The following is a 22455-nucleotide window of genomic DNA, read 5'->3' as shown; positions in this document are numbered from 1 at the left end:
AAACTAGTTATGACAATACTGTCTACACTGATGGTACTGGCATAAGAGCAATAGCCAAGACTCCTAACTCGCTAAACAAAGTAAGAAACAGCACTTAGCAATACAGATTTCTCCATTATGGTTCACTTCATTTTGAACAACATGGTTTCATGCATTTTGTTGATGCCATTTTGATGAAGTCTTCATTTTTAGCCTCTTCTAAGATGGTTAAAGTCAGTTTATTAACCTGACAGACACAACATGTAATTGCTGATCACAGTCTCTGCAGAAGTGCTTTCCTCTTTATTTTGGGACAGAAACCTGCAAAGTGCTGGCCAATGCATCTCATTTCATGTTATCCTGACCGAGATTGTAATACTGGATACTTCCAAACAAGGCTAGGGAACTCATTTGGATTATGTTTGGGTATAAGACTGATTATACCCACATTTCTATCTATGCATAAATAAATTAGAACTCTTGAGTCATATATTTTACAGCTCAAAGCCTTTCCTCCACCCCTGCCTTCTCAAAGTCTTGACAGATAATATTATAGTGATGCACTATATATCAACAGGCAAAGTGGAGTGAGATCATCCCCTCTGTCAGGGGTACATAAAACACCAAATCACTCTTAGAATTATATGGTTATCAGGGAAAATAAAATAAAATAAAATCAGGGCAAAGGCATTTGAAATGCCTATCATTCAGGGACATTGCTGCCTTAGACAAAGAGCAGAGACCTTGTCCCAGCCATGAGATCAATGTTTTACACCTCCTAAACATCTTATTTAACAAAAATAATGAAATAAAAATAAAATACGTTGAATGTTAAACTTATTGGAACACTAATCCTAACTGTGCTAGAGGAAACCTGTGAGGGCACTTAAGTTCTGCCTTCTTGTCATGGGCAGAAGGAAGGAATTCGGAGTCAGTAGGAACCACTCAGTATTTTATGCCCCTGAATGGGAAGCATAAGACACGCATAGCTCCAATTGCTGCTGCTAATCAAAAGAATGTGAATTTGTGCACAAAAGCACTAGCACACCTACAGTAGGATCAGATCAGGGAAAAAGTACTTCACAATGAACAATTTGTTCACCTTAATAAGAGCAGTCTGAGGGAAAACAATGGTTCTCGTCTTACCTCCAGATATTCCTTCTCCTTTTCTTTTACTTTCTGCTCATATGAGTGACGAGCACTTTCAGCATTTTGTCTTTGACACTTCAATTCTTCCAACAGCTTTTTCACTTTTTGCTCCACTGTTTCATACTATGGAGAATTTAAGAGTTACGGATGAAAATGTTATTGCATGCTATTTGTATTGCTGGAGCACCCAAAGACCTCCCCTACAAGGACTAGAATCCCCCTGTGCTAAGTACCATGAAAAAGGGAAAAAACAAAAACAAAAAAAAACAAAAAAAACAAAAAAACAAAAAAAAACCCCAGAAAAATCACAGTCCTTTCTCCAAAAAATACAAAAAATTGAATGATGAAACTAACAGGTACTCACTTTATCTAAGGCTAAGCTGATAAGAGATTTCACTTGGCTTCAGTACAATAACATGATAAAATTCAATAGCTAAAAATAAAAGCTAAATAACTTTTGTTCACCAGAGCGCCCCAAGGGATGACAACTAGGTCGAATGGTCATAAACTACTACAAGACCGTTTCAGGCTGGACATAAGGAAGAATTTCTTTACTGTCTGAGCCCCCAAGGTCTGGAACAGCCTGCCACCGGAGGTGGTTCAAGCGCCTACATTGAACACCTTCAAGAGCAAACTGGCTGCTTATCTTGCTGGGATCCTATGACCCCAACTGACTTTCTGCCCTTTGGGCAGGGGGCTGGACTCGATCTTCCGAGGTCCCTTCCAGCCCTAATGTCTATGAAATCTATGAAACTAAAAGCATTTAGACATGCAATAATTGAGAAGTTCAACAACAACAAAAAACAGTAAAACAGTCTGGTTTGCTGGAACAGCAAGAACAGAATATTTTTCATTCTTGAATTGACAATACTGTTAACAGCACACCAAGGAGATTTACAACCAATTTAAAAGAAAACTGTCATGCAAAATGAAAATTACTCTCTCTACAGAACATCCTTGATTTTCTGAAGTCTTTTCATTAAAGCAAGTAACTAATCTTCAAATGAAATAAAGTGAAGGGGTGACAAAATTTAAAGCTTCTTCATGGTTAGCTGATATTAACCTAGAAGATGACCCAAAAGACAAATTTAATGTGATGAGAAAACGTTATTGATACCTGTGCATGCATATGCACTGGTAACTGTGCAGTATCATTTTTAATTTATGCTTTATTGAAGTGCAATTCCACTTACATAGTTATAACTTAGTAAATTATTGATGAAATGGAACATTGTGACAAAAGTACCCTTCTAATTATAGCTGAAACACTGACAGAAAATAAATATCTAAGATGACAACATGCAAAGATGACAACATGAATTCTGGGAAAATTATGATGATGCCATATGGATACCTAATCACAGTTTCATAGATACTAGCTTAATCTGTGCACTGTCAAAGACCACATTCTGGTCGCCTTTTTAGACAACAGATCTACTGTTTATTCAGTCTATCGGAGCAACTTATGCGTAAAAGATAAATTTTGAAGTCCAGATTTTCCTCACAGCATCCTGCTCAACCAACTTAGATGGGTGTAGGAATTTTTTGTCAGAAAGGAAAAGCCGCGAGAGAAAGAAGGAAATATTTTTAATATCTGAAAGGCAGCAGTTGACTCAGTTAGCTCCTGCTCTACTGCCAGTCAATCAATACAGAGCTTGATCTACCAGTTCAAACTGCTGCTTCAGAAGAAAAGCGCCACTGAGTCCTGTTCAGCCTGCCAAAACTTTGCCTACCCAACCCCATACAAAAAAAACATTTCACTTGAATATCCCAGTCCTGTATAGCCCCCAAATCACTGTTTCATCTAATGTTTGTACAGATGTAAAGTTTGAAGTTTTCAAATGTATGGAGCTTGGAAAGACTACAACCCAAACCCCTGGAGCTTGGAAATGTTTGTAACATTGCCCATTGCAATGATTTTGAAGCATGTACTTGCAGGCAGTGCTGTGCTCTCCAGCCAGAGAGCACACAGGGAGCCGTGGCAACCCATGGCTCTGTTCCCCACTTCTACCACATAGTGGAGGAAGCCGAGTGGACTGACATTGCTGCTCGGCATTTCCTGTTCCCTGGGGTGGAAGCAGAGCTGATGTTAGAGTGCTCTTCTGCTGCTCTGCCTCCAAATCTCGCAGAGCAGGAAACCAAAAGATATGTACATAGGTACTGGGGAGCAGGAATCCTCAAAACTATGATGCAAGGGTCTTGTGACAGTGGCAAAGGGGCAGCTGGACTAGGAGGGCAGAGTTCCAGGCCCTGGCCACATCTGGTGACCCCTGTATACCAGGAGCATGATAACCAGAGTTCTTCTTTTAGTAGCTTAATTTTCTTTTGCAACTTGTATTATCCTTCTCCATTTTACAAACACTAAACTCCTCCTCCTCCTCAGCTATAAAGAAAACTCCTGCAGCTTTAGGAGCAACACAAATCTGAAAGTGGAGGACTCTGATAAAAGACGTTTAAAATATATGTATACTCAGAATATAGCAAGCAATAATTCAAACAACTAAAAATTGTATTGGGTAGAAAAGAGAGAAAGATCCTTTGGCTAGGAATGTACTATACAAATTAAAGAGCCACCAACAGCACTTCCATATTTTAAGACTAACATTTTGGTTTGAAGCAGAACTTAAGAGATCCTTTTTCACTGTTTAATATAGTTTCCAAATTTGACACATTTTCTTCAGAGGCTGAATTACTGTTTTCTAGATAAACTATTTGCTTACTTTGCCTGTGAAACATTACTTAGAAATTACAATATTTTTAAAGAAGTTGGCACTTGTTCTCTCACCTTATTTTCAGCTGGGATGAGCTGAATGATAGATCATCACATATTCTTCGTATGTTCCATATTTACTACCTTAATTATATTTGATTTTAAAATAGGTTACAATAAGCAAAAACCTTAATCATCTATTTGTTACGGTTACAGTTAGAATACACTTTAAACGTCTTCACAGTCAAGTAACTATTTCAACACTAGAATGAATAGTTCAATGTTCCAGGCCTTGTCCTATTTCCATTACCTTCTGTAATGGTTCTCAAAGAATTGGCAGAGAACAGAAACTCCTGTATGCTCCTGAGGCAAATTCTCTGACCCTCAGCCATGCTGATGTGCAATTATTAACATCCCCTACAGGCAGGATGCAGCAAAATTTTACAGCCTTAGACATACATCCAGGCTGCATACACACGTACTAAGATGACTAAAAATAAGGTGACTAAAAATAAGGTGACGTAACTAAGTCGACTTAAGATGAGCTATGTCAGAGAGTATATGTGTACAGCTCCCTTGATATGGTGGCAACCATCTTGTGAGCTAAGTGGACTTAACTAATGCGACTCAAGATAATACACCTTTGAGGTATATTATCTTGCACTGCATTTAAAATCAATTCTGCTCCACATATATATGTATGCTCTGATGGTTAAGTTGACTTAAAATTTTTAAGCCAACTTAACAGTCACAAAGTTAGTACAGTAAAATCTCTGTCATCTGGCATGAGTGGGGAATGGGGGGTGCCAGGTATCTAAAAATGCCAGTTACCTGAAAAGCACAGGTTTCCAAATAGACGCGGAGCGGGACCCGGGGGGGGCGGGGAGCAGCCGCATGCAGAGCAGCAGCAGCGCAGGGTGGCAGCCACCATGTGCAAGCTTCTCCTCCTCCCCGCCCCCCACATCCAGACGGAAATTCCAGTTATTAGAGTGTTCTGGACAGTAGAATACCGTATAACAGGGATTTTACTGTATGTATGTATGCACCCCTAACTCTTAACAAACAGAAACCCTACCAGAAATTGATGTGCAATGCAATAATCATACCTACAGAAAATATAGGATAGTAGTTTTCTTCTGAAAATACACCACCCCCTTTGAACTAAGCAGGAGGGAAAAGCAAAATACAAAAGGGACAAAGTAGACTTGGTGAAATTCAATTTTTATTTTTTTAAATAGATAAAAATAAATGTTTATTTTTAACCATTTGTTTCAATTTTGATCCATTTAAATTTTCGGATTGTACAAAGTATGGGGGCACTAGGAATGTAAAAATTTAAACAGTAATTGTATTTATACCGTTTAATATTTACTGTTTACTTCCCAGCTTGGTGCTGTCTGCTGTCAGGGCTACGTGGATCCGGGCTGCAGCATCACACAGCTGCTGCAGTAGGGAGGTAACTAGTGGCTACCTGGGGGACAGGAACCAGGCAGAGTTGCATGGTGGAGCTGACAGGGCTTAAAATAGGAGTGAGCACAGTGGCGGGGGGGGGCCCGGGGGGGGCGCTGCCAGTGGGTGCTACAGGGGCAGGCTGCACAGAGCCAGGCCTCCTCCTCCCTCCCCACTGCAGACCGACCAGAGGAGGAAGTCAGTGAAAACAAAGTAAAGTAAAGGCTCTCCCCTGCCAAGCAACCTTATCTTTACATTTTCATATTTGCAAACATCCAAGGCCCTTTAAATTAAGCCCCAATTCTAAATATTTTGGATTTCTAAAGGTACTGTTTATAATTATAGCACATGTATTGTAAGACATTCTCAGCTTTAAGTCCATCACAACCTAGTTTTTAATATAAGCTTATCCTTTAGAATCCATGGACCATTTCCCTTGGCCTACTGAAGCTTAAAAAGTAGATTCTAAATTGCAGCCTAGATTGTCTGACAGTGGCTATCCGAGGTCAGAACTTGCCACCAGATGTCATTGTTGCTCCACAATATTTAATCAACAAGGCTTGTTCAGATTTTCAATGAATCCTACCTAAAGGCCAGAGTCTGTATGACAAGTTACTGCTATGAAGGTCTTGGGACCTTTCAGAAAATGGCAGGCTAATTAAAAGTTATCTAATATAATTTTTTCTCCTTTGTATATGCTAACAAAACAATATTCAGGTATCTTGAAAATGTAATTGTGGCTAAATAACTGACAAACATTAGCACAAGAAATTAGCTGTACAAAGAGCCAAAAGTGATCTGATGCAACACTGTACCTGTGCAGCAGCTTGGTCAAGTTGTGCTGTCATTCTAGTCAGTTCATCTTTGCCTTTGTTCAAATGATTATCTTTTTCACTTAATTTCTGCTTCATTTTATCCAGCTGAAGTTGAGTTTCTTGAAGTTTATTCATATGAGATTTCTTTTCTTTTTCTTGAACTTGTAGACTGTGCTCCAGTTCTTTAACTCTGGAGCTTAGCTCTTAATTTAAAAAAGAATTATGACAAATGTTTCAGTATTTTAAAAAGCTACTTACAAGCAGCCTACACAACCTAAAAAGATTTATTTTCTGCATTTTATAAAACCTCAGGCCCCTGAGAAATACAAATAAAAAGGATGTTAAAGTATTAATGTATTAAATGAGATTTTTTTCATAAAAATGTCCTTATATTATTTATAACAATAAGTTATTAGAGCATGCCAAATTTTAAAAATATCCTGGCCACCAGTTATATATTTTTGAGCATCAGGAGCAACTCTAGATGAGTTAATTTTAGTACCTTTATTTTCTGGTTCTTATATGTATGTAAAGACTGCCAATACTGCAGACATAGGGTGCTTGAAAGCAGCAATTCTCAAGCAGATGCCATGACACCCTGGAATGCCTTGAGGTCCTTTTAAGGTGCCTCAAGATACTAAATGTGCAAGCACCTACACATGATTCACAAGATAAATCACAAAATTTCAAACAGGAATCCTGTCTGCATCAAAAACAATCTGCCCTGTTGTGGTCTTTAGTTCTTTGAAACAGAATAATTGCTCTATTATTTTTCTAGTCAACAACCAAGTGAAACCTAAAAATTAGTATTTTCCAAGGGATGCTGAGTCTAACAAGGTCAAGAACTACTGCTCTAAAGATCTGCTTCCACTGAAGACATTTTTGTTAAAGTTCTAACCTCATTTTTCAGATAATTAAAGCTTTGCATACCTGCAAAGTAAAACTAACATTATCATGATAAAAGTATTTAGAGCGATTCAGAATCTGATTTTCTCCCCTTTAGCTCTGAAGAATAAGCGTGCAACATCAAACTGTTAACAAGTAAGAGAAATTATTGTATGTTAATCTTTTATGATGATCTGTTCCATTGCTGCAGGATGCAAAACTGCTTGCTAGTTATATAACACACACAAGTCAACAATGGCAGAAAAATTAAAAATTCTTCTTTAAGTCGTGGACAACCCCTATAAAGCTGCAGTCAGATGCAATTAATTTTAAGATAAAACAATATAAACTAAGCCTTGACTTGAAATTCAGTATATCACATTTCTAATAGGGATCTATTCTGCAAGTTTATAATATAAAATCTCTCATGGCCATACAAAGATCAGGATCAGAAAAACAAAAAGGATTAAATATAGCTGAATGAAAACTGAGTTATCTTACTAATTGGTCCTTCCTAGAAGAACGTTTTTATCAATTAAAAAAAATATTAACAGATGTATTATATAGTATTTTATACGCTGACCTCCAAGTCATTAAAAGGCTGAGAAAGACTTATAGTCTTTAATGAAGTTATATGTATTGGTTTTAAATTCCCCTTAAAATCACATTTAAAGACATTGTTACACTATGCAAGATACCTTGGTTTTGTGCTTTTAACCTATCAATGACTGGAGAATTATTAGAATTATTAGAGAAACTTCTGTTGAAATCTTTCTTCTCTGATCTCAAGCCAGAATGGCTGGGAGTTGTCTCTTGTTCCCAAGGAAAATTGGAGGTAGAAAAACTTCTTTTTAAGGGGGTTTCCTGATTGCTGGATGAAGGACAGCTTGGTGCCTTTTCCTGTTGCCAGGAGAAAACTGACGAGGATGACTGATGCCGAGCAATCTCCCTGTGACTCTTAGTGCTTTGAAGATGAGACTGATCTATTTTCTGTCAAAGAAAAAAGAATGAAAAAAACATACACAACTTTATACAGTTCCATATCTGACAAAATTGAGAGAATGTATTTACCCACCCCAGTTGGAAATGGTAGAGCAATAGGTCAAGATATTAGTTCAATTTTTTTATGACAGTTAGTAACACTAGTCATCCAGCTGTGCAAGATACTGTGCAATTCAAGCTGCTTTTATACTCTAGTAGGCAACTGGCTGAAATAGTTCAGATTAATATCCTAGTCAGCTGAGGAGGGTTACAATTACAAGAAGTTGGATTTGTGGTTCCTTTTATCTGGCACGTCTAGTTTTGGGGTTTTTTATTTTTATTTTAAACTAATATTAGAATATTTTCCTGCCACGTTTCTTCAAATCAGCTCTGTAAGATGTGCTATCATCAGTTACGTACTTAGTGCTAAACTAGATATAGATACACACACACACACACCTTGCGGCTTTCTCCTGATTAGCGGGCAGGCAAAAACTGTGGTTTTAAATATGGCCCCGTTTCTGCCTCCCGCTACTGATTGACCGAGAGGCCTCAGATGGCCCTGCTATTTATTACCAACTGGTAGGGAGGCAAAAATGGCGTCACGTTTAAAATCTGTTTTCACTTCCATGCTGATTAGGAGGGAGCGGGTCTGCCACTAATCATCAGTGAGGAGAGGCAAGGTACACACGGAGAAACATGCAAGATTAAAGGAGCTGCTGCATACTCTACGTCCGCCGTGAATTTGGTAGGTCCCCACCTATAATTCTTTAGGTTAAAATGCTTAACAAGTCAAAATAATTATCACTTAGTTTTGAAAAACTAAATCAGGAAGTGAACTATATCTACTGCTTATTTTACTCAGGAATCTCTGAAATCTACATTTTTTAGTTATGCCATGAATGAAAACTGAACAAGTTTAATTTTACCAGATTTTCCTCAGAAAGCATTTGGCTAATTTTGAGGCATTTCACCTTTATCCACGTCTTACATTATATCACTAATAATACTACATACACCATTTAAATTATTCTTACTTTAATCTGGCTTGCTCTCAGTTCTGCCTCTAATCGTTTTCTTTCTTCAACTTCTTTGTTATATTTTTCTTGTAGCTCCTCAAACTTTGAATCTGCAATTTTTTAAATGAACTTTTATTAAATCTGTACATAGATAACAAATTTATGCTCAAATTTAAACACAAATGATAAAAATAAACAGCACCCAGAAACCTCCAGACATGAGAGACAAAGCTCGGTGAATTCTTCTAAAAAGTAAAATTAATCATTTCAGGAGCTCAGTCTTACACACAGGACTGAGATCTGGAATTCAGTGCCACAATGAAAATACTGCAAGGCCTAGGGACCAGTGCTTCAGGTACAAATGGACACATAATGCCAAGTGAAAATAGACTTTTTTCCTAGTATTTCCATATAATTAACATTAATTTTTAGCATCAGTGTGACATATCAGGCATTGCAGTTGGGATCTTCAAAGGAACCTAAAGGAAATCAGTGATAGTTGCATAACAAACCCCTTGGGCTCATTTAAAAAGTGTACCCTAAAAATCACATAAGTCAAACTGCAAAATTTTAAATTGGCATCCCTAGCATAAATAAAAGACAAAAAGGTACAAAATAGTCAGCTGGTTTTTGCTTGAATTGTGTATGCATGCACACTACCATGTAACAACTGAACTTAAAACAATTTTCTAACCTGAGCAGTCATCAATGTCACGCTGATTCAGTTTTAACCAAAATAACATTTGTGAAGTCAATTATGCAAAAACTGGCTGCAGCTGATATTAAAAATAAGAGAGCTTTATTTCATAAAATTGCAATGAAATCTGTAGATATACAAGAATATTCATGCTCTTATATCACATCCATTAATGGATCTTTTTATAAAAGCTACAGAATAATACTGAGGTAGGGAAAAAGAACTATGTACACATTACTTTGATACACTTTTAAGATGAGCTTTGCTGAACTTTTCCTTTTCCACTGTACAAAAGAATTTAATATTTATTCTATTACGTGTCTGACAGGGAAGAAACAAGTTTACCATTCTGATTTTGAGTTGGTGTTAAAGAAGCAGTAAAACTCTTCTGTGGTGTGCCACTGAATGATAAATCTCCTGTAATAAGGGTTTGCCGACTCCTCTCAAGCTCAGATTTGCACCTGTTTGAAAAGGAATTGGATAAAATGGAATTAGCCAGAAGAAATAAGAAGAGCACACGCCAACTGCAGAAACTTCCTTAGCCTGACGAAGGTCTTTTGAACCCGAAAGCTTGCTTAATAATTGTTTTCCAACTATTTAAGTTGGTCTAATAAAAGATATCAGATTCACCCAGAGAACCTTGTCTGACAAACTCCTGTTCCTAAATTTAAGAGGTGAAAATGCAAACCGAATGGAAGCTTCGCATATAGCTATGTTAATTGTTTTAGATATCAGTTCAGAATTATAATATGATACAAATTAATATTAGAACCTATACTTTCACAACTTGTAATATTTGGCTATTGTAAGAATATATTAAAATATTAAAAGCAAAATTGACTTATATATTGTATACACACACACACAAAATACATACACAGAACCATAGCCTGACCTGAAGACCAGATCTAGCCATGGCCCAACTCCCTAAAGTATGCCCCCATGGTACTAGGTAGTTAGGCTAAGCACTGTATAAGAAATAAAAGGATTCAATGAGTTGTTTTTTCTTAACAATGTTGGAGTTACTGGGCAGAACACATCTCCCCACTGTGTTCTCCTTAGACTACTAGTTTCTGAGTTTATAAACTGAAAAAAAATGCTTTGATAGTTATGTACCATACTTAAGGGATGTTGTTTGTAGCCCTGTTGGTCTAAGAACATAAGCAGACTCTCTATAAGCTTAAAGAAGGGTGTTTGTGCCCAAAAGCTTGCAAAGAATAATTTTTCCAACTATTTAGTTGGCCTAATAAAAAAAAAAAATAAAAAAAATCACATCTACCCAAAGAACCTCATCTGTCTTTATAGTTATGTACACCTTACTGGAAAACGAAGGACACTTCACTGGTTTCTCTTCACTTTACATAAATCTTTTGCATTTTAATAAAGATTTCCATAGAGAGAAACAGTTACAAATCTTGAACCAATTTTTTTGTTAAAACACCGACCTTTGTGTTTTAGGTAGGAACCTTCCTATTGACATTAAGGATCCTGTGCCACTCATGATTCTCATGCATCCTACCTTTCCCAATATATTAGTGAACAAAACAGAAGAAAAAAACCCAAAAAACGCACACAAGTAGGTGAAGTGCGAAACATGCCTTTGGAAAACTGAAGAAACAGGCCCCCTCTCCCCCCACCACCTGCAACAGCTCACCAAAAACTCCCTAAGTGGCCCTCCAGCCCAAATAATTGCCCACCTGATTTAAGACTTCTAAGACATTCTTCACTTATTTTAAATCATAAAAGAAATAAGGTACTATAGCAGGGGTAGGCAACCCCAGGCACATGCCCGAGTGCAGCATGCAAAGGCATTTTGCTTGGCACACATGCCTTGGGGGCAGACAGCGAGGGAGCCACAAGGGGTCTGATCCTTGTTGTGACAGTGCAACCCCAGCCCCTTCCTACCCCAACAAGCAGGCCAGGGCTCCAAGGACCTCAGTGCAGCTGGTGGCAGCCTCCCCACCGCCTCCTGCGGGGAGCCTGGGCTCTGTGGCAGGCAGCAGGGGCCTGTCCAGAGCCCAGGCCAGCTGTGGCAAGCAGCCAGGAGGCTGCAAGCCGTTTCACCAGGTCCGCAGAGCCCCAGCCCAGCTCATTGCTGGTGGTGAGTGTACATGCGTCTCAGGGTGGATGGCAGAGAAGGGGCCAGGGCTTCTCTGTCACAAGGATCAGGCCCCCTTGTGGCTCCCCCGCCATCTGTCCCTGGAATGCCAACATCTTACAAGTCGAAGTTCCAGGTATTTTTGGCATTCTGCCTACAAACATTGCCTATCCCTGTACTACAGACTCTAAATATAACCTGCTCACTAGTTTGGGGTTTGTACTTGCCTCCTTATATAACCAGAGGGCATGGTGTGTTAATTTGGGAACACAGAATGTTAAAACACTCAAAAGAAAGATGTCTGTTTCTCAACACAGACAACACAAGATGCATAGAGAAGTAGAAGACTGACTGCAGCATATTTGGGGAAAAAAGTATATGCAGTGATGAACCTCTCAAACAAAGTGACCCTGAAGACAGATGTGCCTTGTTTCATAACTTTCACTGAATGCAACAGGAAGTCCAAATACTCAGTATCTCTACACTTTTAGGTAGAGTCCTAAAAAAGACTTTAGGAACCTAAACATTAGGCACATGTGTTTGAATTATTAAGCTACACACTTGAACTTAATGTTAAATAGAGAACAAGAATATGAATAACCAGTTTATTTTTTTTAAATGGAAAATAAGCAAGTAGATCTGTAACCAAGTTACAAGAAGCAGCCTGTAGGGCTAGCATGATTAGGTTGCACTAATCTTTGTAGCCAACAGCAAACAAGGGAGTAATGATGAGACTAGCAACCACATCCATCTACCTTTGGCTCCTGTGCCTGAATGATCCAGTATTTATTTACAGCTTAATAGATGGGGACAACTTTTGGCTCCAGTTAGGAGTGAGACCTAGACTGACACCTTTGGAGCCAAAATAAGGTACCTTGACTGATCTGGTAATGCACCTCAGGAAGGACTAACAGCTACATTTAAGATAACACACTTTTAAACACTCACCTTTTAAGCTCCTGTTCCAGTTTCTCTATTTGTTTCTTGCCTGAATTCAATTGCCCTGCTTGATAGTTAACTTGCGATTCTTTTACTTGAAGTTCATGTGAAATTTTCTGCTTTGCTTTCTCAAGATTATCACATAATTCCATCAGGCTCTGGTTCTCTCTTTTCAGTGTTGCTCCTTCATTTTTTTCATTTTCAACCTAATTGGAATAGTCAATAATAAAATGTCTCTCTTATTTTCAGATTTTGATCAAGCCTGTGAATAAAGAGGGGGTGTTTGAAACACTTTAGTCCTCTTCTGACTTTACTCTGAATGTTTTTTTCCGTAAAGTAGAAATTATTTTATGCCATGCAAATATTTTCCTTCACTACATTTAGAGGGTCTGACAGCACTGAAAACTTTAGTTATATAGAAAGCTGTTTTGTCATCTTTCTAGCATATGCATAACAATTTTGAAATAGGCATTTGCCACTTGTTAACACTCTGACACGTGCAAATGTTAAAGTGATTTATTTAAGTAGTAGTCTAACACCAAATACCACACAAGCCAGAAAAGCTCCTTATAACCCTTACAAGACATGAGGTGGCTAAACCTAAAATCATATCACTGACAGCCTTACTCCCTAATCTTCCAATCAGATAAGTTTCATAAACAATACTTCTTGAACTGCTAGAGTTAAGTGTACACATTACATGTATTAAGAGTAATGTTATCGTTGCAGAGAAAGGCATATCAGCAAGCTGTGTTCTGGACTAATATACCAAAACTATGCCCCCCCTTCCTCTCCACACCTCCCAAGGCAAATAAAACAGTGAGAAGTGCAGTTTTGCTGGTATAACTACAACTACTCTAGGGGCTTCTGTCAACAGAACTAAGACAGTCAGATATTGCACCGCTTCATACTCCAACATATTGGCATTACCTATGACAGCAGAAATTTGTAGTACAGATGTTACAGTGGTGTACAAGGAAATAACTAACCAGAGTTGTCTCATATGTTAGGCAACAGTATAACGATGACCTAACTTCTGTTAAGGTTTTTGCATGCATCACAGCAAAGGAGAGTTTCTGTGAAGGAAGGATCTGAAAGAGGATAACCAAGGCAGCTACACAGATATTCACACAGAAGTGAGATGCATAGCACTGAGAACACACAAAATTGCCTGCCTGAAAGTTTAACAGTTGAGCAACGGATGCTAGCCTCAATCTGATCAGAGGTGGAAGATGATTTTTTAAATAAGTGACAGATCATATGTAGAGAAGGGATGGGTTTCTTTCAGTACCTTTAAAATGAAGCCAAACAGATTCTGTTTCAAGTGGCAAAAAAAAGAAAGCCAGTAGAGATGTAGTGGGGTGACATACGCAAAGCAACAGGATAATGCAAAGATCTTAGTACCAGTATTCTAAATGTATGTGAACAGGATAAGATGTATTATAAAATTACCTTCTGCTTCTGCTTCTGCAAAGCTGCCTCCAGAGAGTCAAGTTGGAACTGCCTTTGCTGTCGTTCTTTTTTCAGCTTGTCTAGTTGACTTTCAAGCTCCTGAATCTTCTGAAGGGCTCTTGTGGAAAGACCTTCTTTCCATTCTTCCACAGCCCAACTCATTTTATCTCCTTGCTCCTTAATACCAAATGAAAAATTATTAAACCTGAAATACAGAGGAAAAAATACCAGATCCTAAAAGGTTGAGATTTCAGGGGCCCGGGGGTGTTTTATGACAATTAAGAAGTATATCAGCCATCAGTTAAGGCAGAGAGCAAAAGTGGGCAACACTAAGATCACCAACATTATGGACACTCAAACCATGGCTAGCAAATTTATACTTGGAGAGTGGCTACTTTGACATCTTATTTCTTGCAATAAGATGGAGAAAAGCAAGTGATTTAATCTTTTACATGGATTTTTTTAGTTCTTTGCTGCTATGTTTTCAGGTGCATTTTAGAATGGTAGTTCCTATAATTTACTTAGAATCATATCAATATACAATTTGTTAAAGATTTTTCATTACTGTGTAGCTGTCCAGGCAAAATGCTTCAATACACATTTCTGTTGGAGGTCTTAGAATCATAGAAATCATAGAAAATTAGAGTTGGAAAGGACTTCAAGAGGTCATCATCTAGTCCAACCCCCACCCCCCAACTCAAAGCAGGACTAGCCCCAACTAGAACATCCCAGCGAAGGCTCTGTCTAACCAAGTCTTAAAAACCTCTAAGGATAGAGATTCCACAACATCTCTGGGTAACCAGTGCGTTTACTACCCTCCTAGTGAGAAAGTTTTTCCTAATATCTAACCTAAACCTCCCTTGCTACAACTTGAGACCATTGCTCCTTGTTCTGTCATCTGTCACCAATAAAAGCAGTCTAGATCCGTCATCTTTTGAACCCTGCTTCAGGTAGTTGAAGGCTGTTATTAATCTCCTCTCAGTCTTCTCTAGACTAAATAAGCCCAGTTCCCTCAGCCTCTCCTCGTAAATCATGTCCCCCAGCCCCCCAACCATTTTCACTGTCCTCCGCTGGGCTCTCTCCAATTTGTCCACATCCTTTGTAGTGGGGGACCCAAAATCAGACAGTTCTCCAGATGTGGCTTCAATAGTGCCAGATAGAGGGGAATAATTATATCCCTTGATCTCCTGGCAACACTCCTACTACTTCTGCACTGTGCTGGGAGAAACTATACCTTCATGTTAGGCTCCTGCTGTGCTGCTCTCTTTACTACAGTTTATAATGTTCGGAAGGAAAACAGCTGAGCATGTGGCTCTTTCTACCAGCATGAGGCAAGCATGCAAGTATAAACACATGTCCAATCATTGAGCCCTTTTTGACACATCTGTACAACTGTTTCTTTGCCATTGTATCAAATACAGCTTGAATAATCATATAGATTTTGAGATTAAAATTAAGGTAGAATAGCTGTGCATTCACAGAAAACAAATAATTGTCAGATTACTGATGTAGACCACTCTTTATTGAATGACCACTTTGCATGTTCAAGTTACTATAAAAGAATAACAAACACTTGGATAAGAGACTTAAAAATGTTCCAAAATACAACTGCACATTTGCAAGTTACCTAAGGCTCAGGTCAAACTCAAATTTGCAAAGACAGGCTCACTCTAAAAACCAGCCTCATATCCTTCCCAATTGCCAACCCGCCTATACTTACGTTTCTAAAGAAATACGGGGCAAGGATTCCTTAAGGCGATCGCTTTTACTGGACCAACCACATAGCTTGGATAGAGTTCAGATGAGCTGCTGAATAAGCAGAGAAATAAGATTCACAATAAAAAGTCAGGTTCACATTGGCCACCGAACTATAAATAGTGCAAGTGACGTTGTAGCCGTGACAGTCTAGAAATTATACGAGGGGCAAGGATGCCTTAGGGTGATAGCTTTTATCAGACTCACTACATAAGTGAGACAGACAAGCTTTTGAACACAAGGTGTTCTTGGTCCGATCTGTTTCAGGTGATCTGCTTTGGAGCAGGTTAAGCCTAGGAGATGGTTTCTCAAGTTCTCCTGCCTAGCCATATTACACAGCCTGCGCATTGTGCCCGTTTGCTAGAGGGTGGTGGTTGACAAGTCCCCTTGGCACATTCGGTTTCCTGCGCAGGCTTCAGTTGGGGCTGGTCCTAATAGTTGGGGCTGGTCCTGCTCTCAGCAGGGGATTGGAGGTCCCCGAGATCCCTTCAAACCCTCCTGTTCTATTATCCCATGATTAAGAGGATGGCAAATGCTAAGTTATCTTTCTTAAGCACAGGCTTAAGTGGGGCCTTCAAAAGTTCAGCTAGCTCTAGCCCAACCGTGCAGCCGGGCCAGCACCAGGGAGTGCCCGGCACCCTCCCTGCCCCTCAGCAGCACCGTAAAGTAAATGGGGGGGCCCTCTTTGGCATGCGTATTTGCATATTTGCCCAGTGTCCGCTCGTTTCTCAGCCCACGCGATCATTTCCAGCCTCCAAGGCGATACTTTCATCATATTTAAGACTGGCACGGCCGGCCCCAGCCGCACCAAACAACTGCCCACACCCAGCCCAAGGAGCCCGGGGCCGGCCCCTTCTTCCCGGTCCCGGCTCCGTAGCCAAAGGCCCCGGCACATCACCGGTGCGGGGGGAGGAGGTGGCGGTTAACGGCCGCCCGAGTCCCCCTAAAGCGGGGAGGGGAGAGGAGGGTAGTCTTACCCCGACGCCGCGTCCGGCTCCGCTCAACTTTCGAAACCACCGCCAGCGCTGCTTCTTGTCAGGACTAGCTGCCGCCGGCGCTGATTGGCTAATAATGCCGCCACTCAAGACCCCCGAGCCTTTCAGCTGCGGCTCCGAGCGCCCTGGGGCGGGAGCGAACGCCGCAGTTGGTGCGTTCAGGCGCATTCAAATGTTATTGGCTGCGAGGGCGGAGAGAGATGCGTCGGGAAGGGCTTGGGGTGGAACAGCTGGGGGGGGGGCGGGAAACAGGGATCTGATTGGGTCGTAGGAGAGCGGAAGGGAAGCTGATTGGTCAGTCCAGCGGTATTTATGGCGGCTGTGCTGAACGGGACCCTTGGCTGTCTGCGGGCAAAGGAAGGCGGGGTAGCGGGTAATGGGGTTGGAAGGGGCCTGCAGGGTTCCTTTTATCTGCCCCCTGCCCAAGCCACCCCATATAAATCCATTGTTTCTTGGCAAAACTACCCGGTTAGCCCCCCGACAAGCCTGGTGCTGGCTGCTCCTCTGCACCTGCAGCGCAGTCTCTGGCGTGATGGCAGTATGGAAAGCACGAGTGTGCCGCTAAGGGCCAAACCCTGTGCTGTTTCCCCAGTGTGATTTTGGCTGGCACAAGCCCACGTGACATGGCTGTGGGCACAACCCATTCACATCGAGCCCATAGGGTCACCCAGCCCAGGCAGCAGCTCTATAGGGAAAACAGAGCTGCGGCTGCAGCAGAGGTAAAACATCACATCCCAGTTCTGTCCGGGCTTGGTTGCTCTGCCTTCCTTGTCAGAAGTGGATATACTGTACAATACTGTACAATACTGGAGCATTGTACCTCCGTGGGTCCCAGATATATATATAACAACAGGCATGGTTTTTTTCTGGTGAAAACTGCTATCGGACCAACTTGGGAGAGATACGAGACACATTTTTGGGTGCACAATGTCCTTTGCCTGACCTGAGGCAGGGCCCTCTATACCCAAAAGTTTGTCTAACATCTCTCTTCATTATACAGTTGTTTCAACCAAAGATATCATCAAGAAATTGCTCCCTGTAAGAGTTACTCCAGCCCAGGTTGACAGGAGCCTGTTCCCTCTTCTCTCAGGTGGGCTTCACTGCAGGCAGCAAAAGCTGTGCTGGGGCCCATGCTGCAGCTGGGGTTGGAGAGAAGTAGCAGCAGGGAAAAGTCATATCCTTTGGGGAATGCCAACCCACCTCAGATCTGAGCGAGGTAGTTCCAGCCTGCAGCTCTGAGTGGTTTCTGATTTACGGTGTAAGATAACCTGTTGACCAGTTAGCCTACGCCAACCCAAAAGCACTTTTGCTATTAACTTAGTGTAGTTCCTCTGACTTGCCACTTTGGATGGGTTGGTTTTTTTTTTGTAATGGCTGCTTTTCAACACCTGGGGAATGGAGGAAGGCCAGATCACCACTCTGAAGCCCCTCTACTAAGTGACCGTAGCCATCAGTATAGTGGTTGCACATGCGTTTGGCATTTTGAAGGCACAGAAGAGAAGTGGTGAAATGATTATCTTGGAACTCATTTGTGGCAGACACCTCAAATTCCTGTCTTCGGCTCAGTGGCTCTCAACAAAATCCATTCATGCTTGAAATAATATCTCTTATCCATAAAAGTTAAACAAGTGAAATGTTACAGATGTCTATAGTCCAGATAATTTTGCATTTGGCAAAGAAATACTAAGCGTGTTCTATCATTGCTGATGGTTGTACTTCAGAAGGAGATTTTATTCAGTTTCATTGTTATATTTAGGAAATAAAAAATATTTGGTGTAGGTAATTTACTTTGGTTGTAAACACTGTACAAGCTGTTGCTAAAATTTGCTCATTTAATACTCTATGAATAAATAAAATGTGCTTTTAAGCTAAGAGTTTTACTTTGTCTTGTATTGTGAGTTAAGATCTTGCTTTATTTTCCATATTCTTTTTTTTTTCATATTGCAAGAGCACTGAAAACGTGCTAAGTGCCATGCTAGTACAAAGAAATGCACATTCCAAAGTTTCAAAATAACTTACAATGTGAAAGGGACAAAAATGGAATGATGTGGGAATTAATATTACAGACAAGTAGGTTTTGAGTTAGTATTTGTAGTAGTTTTGCAGGTTGGACTGACCTTGTATAAACTGTCTCATGTGCTCCTTTCCTTACTGGTGATTAGCTGGCTCATTTCTTGATGGGTTGGGTTTTTTTCATTGCTGATGTAATGGTTAGCTATTACAAATATACTCATTCAGAAATAATGTATTTTCTGTACTTGATGCTGATCTGAATTTGAATCATTTTGTTGCATATGACTCATGAGAGAAGATCTTACCACCATGAGAGCTGGACTTGTGAAGAGATGAATACCCCCTACTAGATTCTCACCACCCTTATCTTTCCCTGGGGTCAAGAAGATACCAGGGTGCTCCATTCCTCTCAGGAGCAACTCAACACTTCATCATTTCTTACTGTTCCCCTGCCGCCTTACCAACAATATGCTTGGCTCTATTTTTATTCTGTCATCAAATAATCCCTACAAATGTATCTATTGCTATCACACAGAGGCCCTATAATTTTGCAAAATGAAGTTGTGAATAATGAAGCTCTGCTAGAGAGAAAAAACAAATGGGTTGTTGTAAATGTGGCTTATATCATTTTCTCCGAAGTGTGACTAGGATTTCTGCCTCCATGTAGTAATTAGTCTTTTAAAATATTTGACAAGGGTGGGCCTGAGCTTGAAGCTACTTGTGCTACTTTGTTATTTTAACTAGTAATATTAACCTCTGTCACCACAAGTATAGGATTCCTCCACTTGATTTACAAAGGCTAAATTCAGATTTTCAGCTTGTGATATAATAAAAGGTTTAACAAATACTTTGGTCCCTTGGGTCATGCCTTAATGTTTGTCACTAGCTTCCTGGGAATTCCTGTGGAATTCCTTTCAATCCATTCTTTTTATGTGAAATATTTGAAGTAAATATTTACGTGTGGTAAGACCACGAACTCTGGCCAATAAAATAAATTCCATGCAATTAATCTCATATATATGGAGCTAACTTCAAGGAACAGAGCATACTATTAAAGACCACTTAGCTTTGCTTTCCTTCTGCTCATAGTTTGCAACATTCCTATTGCAGTGCAAAAATTCTGGCTATAAACAGGGTGGAAGCAACTGTGCTGCTTAGTCTCCTTGTGTGGAGCACTGCAGTAAGAAAGAATAGGATGCTTTCCAGGTAATAGCACAGAGACGGTGGCCATAACGGTGAAGGATATCCTGAATTGTTCTGGGGCAGCAGTTCACAAACTTTTTCTTCTTGCTTACCCACTTCCAGATTCACCAGCTACCCGCCTACCCTTACCAGCATACATTTTCTATTTTAACCCCTTAAATGCCAATTATCATCATGAAAATTAAATCTGCCATTACACAATTCTTCCACGTACCCCAAAGAGATGTCTTGCATACCCACAGGGGTATGCATACCACAGTTTGGGACCCCTTGTTCTGGGGTATTCCTAGGGTGAAACAAATGTGTGTGTCAGAGGGAAGACTCTAATGATTACTTCATTTCTGGATAACTTCAGCTATTCTTCTGGTGGCAGTGAAGAAAAAGACAGCAAGCAGTGGAACTGCAGCTACTGCAGAGGTTGGTTCTCAATTCACTGAGCATGGGAATGCCTTCTTAGACGAAAACTGCTTATGTCTGGAAAAGACTTAATCCTAAGTGAGTAACTTTCATATATCTAGAAAAATTTAGGCTTTTTCCTCTAGAACCTAGAACACATGTGGTACCAACCCACTGTACTTATTAGGTGGGCTGTATAAAGGTTCACAGTCTTGGAACAGAAATGACAACACAAAGTTCAAAACTGAAATGTTGAATGAGATTTAGTGATGAACAAGCAAATTAAATGAGTTTGATGAACATGTGCGAGAGGCAACCTAAGTTTTCTCTATTGAAGATCCTATGAATGAGATCCAGTGGGCTTTTCCATGTGTGTCAATGGGAATTCCAAGATGGGACAAAGCACCAGAGTATATGCAGGAGGGAATAATTCTTTAGAGACAAAAGAGTGCACTTAGATAACCTCATAGGCTTCCAACTTTCCTAACCTCCTAGGCCTCCCTCTTGCAAATAGTTGAAGATAATACAACAGATTTTCTAGGAAGCTGTGTTCACAAACTTTAATAATTCTGTATGCAAATCCAAGGGGAGGCAGGAGAATCCTATTTAACATGCTCTCAGTTTCTCATATTTTGGCACTATGTGCATTTCATAAACTTTATTTAGCAAAGAGACTCAAATACCTGATTATGATAGCATTATAAAAGCTCTTGCAAGGCACTTTACATGTATTTTCAGGTAGTCAAGTTTCTGGGCCATACCTGGAGCTTTGCATGCTAAACAAATCATAACATGTCAGAAGGAAAAATTAGCAACCTCTGTATGGCACACAAATATCCCATGATAATTTTATCATGTGGCTAGTTGGCATGTTATGATTTATTGTGCAACATTTGCATAAAACAAGCAATAAATGTAATGTTTGCCAATGTCCTAAGAAGTTGTTGTTCAACAAGCAACACCTTTGTGGCTGATCCGCTATTTTTATCCAGCAATATATTGTTTTAAAATCTGACATATTACAATTTGTCTCACAACTTGGTTTTTTTTTGTAATGGCTGCTTTTCAACACCTGGGGAATGGAGGAAGGCCAGATCACCACTCTGAAGCCCCTCTACTAAGTGACCGTAGCCATCAGTATAGTGGTTGCACATGCGTTTGGCATTTTGAAGGCACAGAAGAGAAGTGGTGAAATGATTATCTTGGAACTCATTTGTGGCAGACACCTCAAATTCCTGTCTTCGGCTCAGTGGCTCTCAACAAAATCCATTCATGCTTGAAATAATATCTCTTATCCATAAAAGTTAAACAAGTGAAATGTTACAGATGTCTATAGTCCAGATAATTTTGCATTTGGCAAAGAAATACTAAGCGTGTTCTATCATTGCTGATGGTTGTACTTCAGAAGGAGATTTTATTCAGTTTCATTGTTATATTTAGGAAATAAAAAATATTTGGTGTAGGTAATTTACTTTGGTTGTAAACACTGTACAAGCTGTTGCTAAAATTTGCTCATTTAATACTCTATGAATAAATAAAATGTGCTTTTAAGCTAAGAGTTTTACTTTGTCTTGTATTGTGAGTTAAGATCTTGCTTTATTTTCCATATTCTTTTTTTTTTCATATTGCAAGAGCACTGAAAACGTGCTAAGTGCCATGCTAGTACAAAGAAATGCACATTCCAAAGTTTCAAAATAACTTACAATGTGAAAGGGACAAAAATGGAATGATGTGGGAATTAATATTACAGACAAGTAGGTTTTGAGTTAGTATTTGTAGTAGTTTTGCAGGTTGGACTGACCTTGTATAAACTGTCTCATGTGCTCCTTTCCTTACTGGTGATTAGCTGGCTCATTTCTTGATGGGTTGGGTTTTTTTCATTGCTGATGTAATGGTTAGCTATTACAAATATACTCATTC

At 39.8% G+C, this 22455-nt stretch overlaps 1 protein-coding gene and 1 non-coding gene across 3 annotated transcripts in view; one reads left to right on the top strand and one right to left on the bottom strand.

Annotated features, from left to right (window-relative positions):
- Positions 1–16961, bottom strand: part of CENPF (centromere protein F) — a 56117-nt gene extending 39156 nt beyond the window's left edge. Inside the window, exons 1-9 of one of the 2 annotated variants that reach the window (XM_006028193.3) lie at positions 16906–16961; positions 15894–15982; positions 14174–14350; positions 12731–12927; positions 10030–10145; positions 9006–9097; positions 7686–7977; positions 6103–6305; positions 1126–1251 (exon numbers count right to left, since the gene is read on the bottom strand). In XM_006028193.3, the coding sequence (XP_006028255.1) occupies positions 1126–1251; positions 6103–6305; positions 7686–7977; positions 9006–9097; positions 10030–10145; positions 12731–12927; positions 14174–14335 (1188 nt within the window). In that variant the 5' untranslated portion in view covers positions 14336–14350; positions 15894–15982; positions 16906–16961. The remainder of the gene's footprint in view (positions 1–1125; positions 1252–6102; positions 6306–7685; positions 7978–9005; positions 9098–10029; positions 10146–12730; positions 12928–14173; positions 14351–15893; positions 15983–16905) is intronic. The other variant, XM_025209572.1, reaches the window with a different exon arrangement.
- Positions 11023–11140, top strand: LOC112551024. The gene has a single exon (XR_003095132.1). It is a non-coding gene; the product is annotated as a U5 spliceosomal RNA (small nuclear RNA).
- Positions 16962–22455: the final 5494 nt, after the last annotated feature.

This window comes from Alligator sinensis, unplaced genomic scaffold, assembly GCF_000455745.1.
Source record: "Alligator sinensis unplaced genomic scaffold, ASM45574v1 scaffold842_1, whole genome shotgun sequence".
NCBI classification, from domain to species: domain Eukaryota; kingdom Metazoa; phylum Chordata; order Crocodylia; family Alligatoridae; genus Alligator; species Alligator sinensis.
Note: the sequence above shows the minus strand (reverse complement) of the source record. Positions and strands in the feature narration are given on the sequence as shown.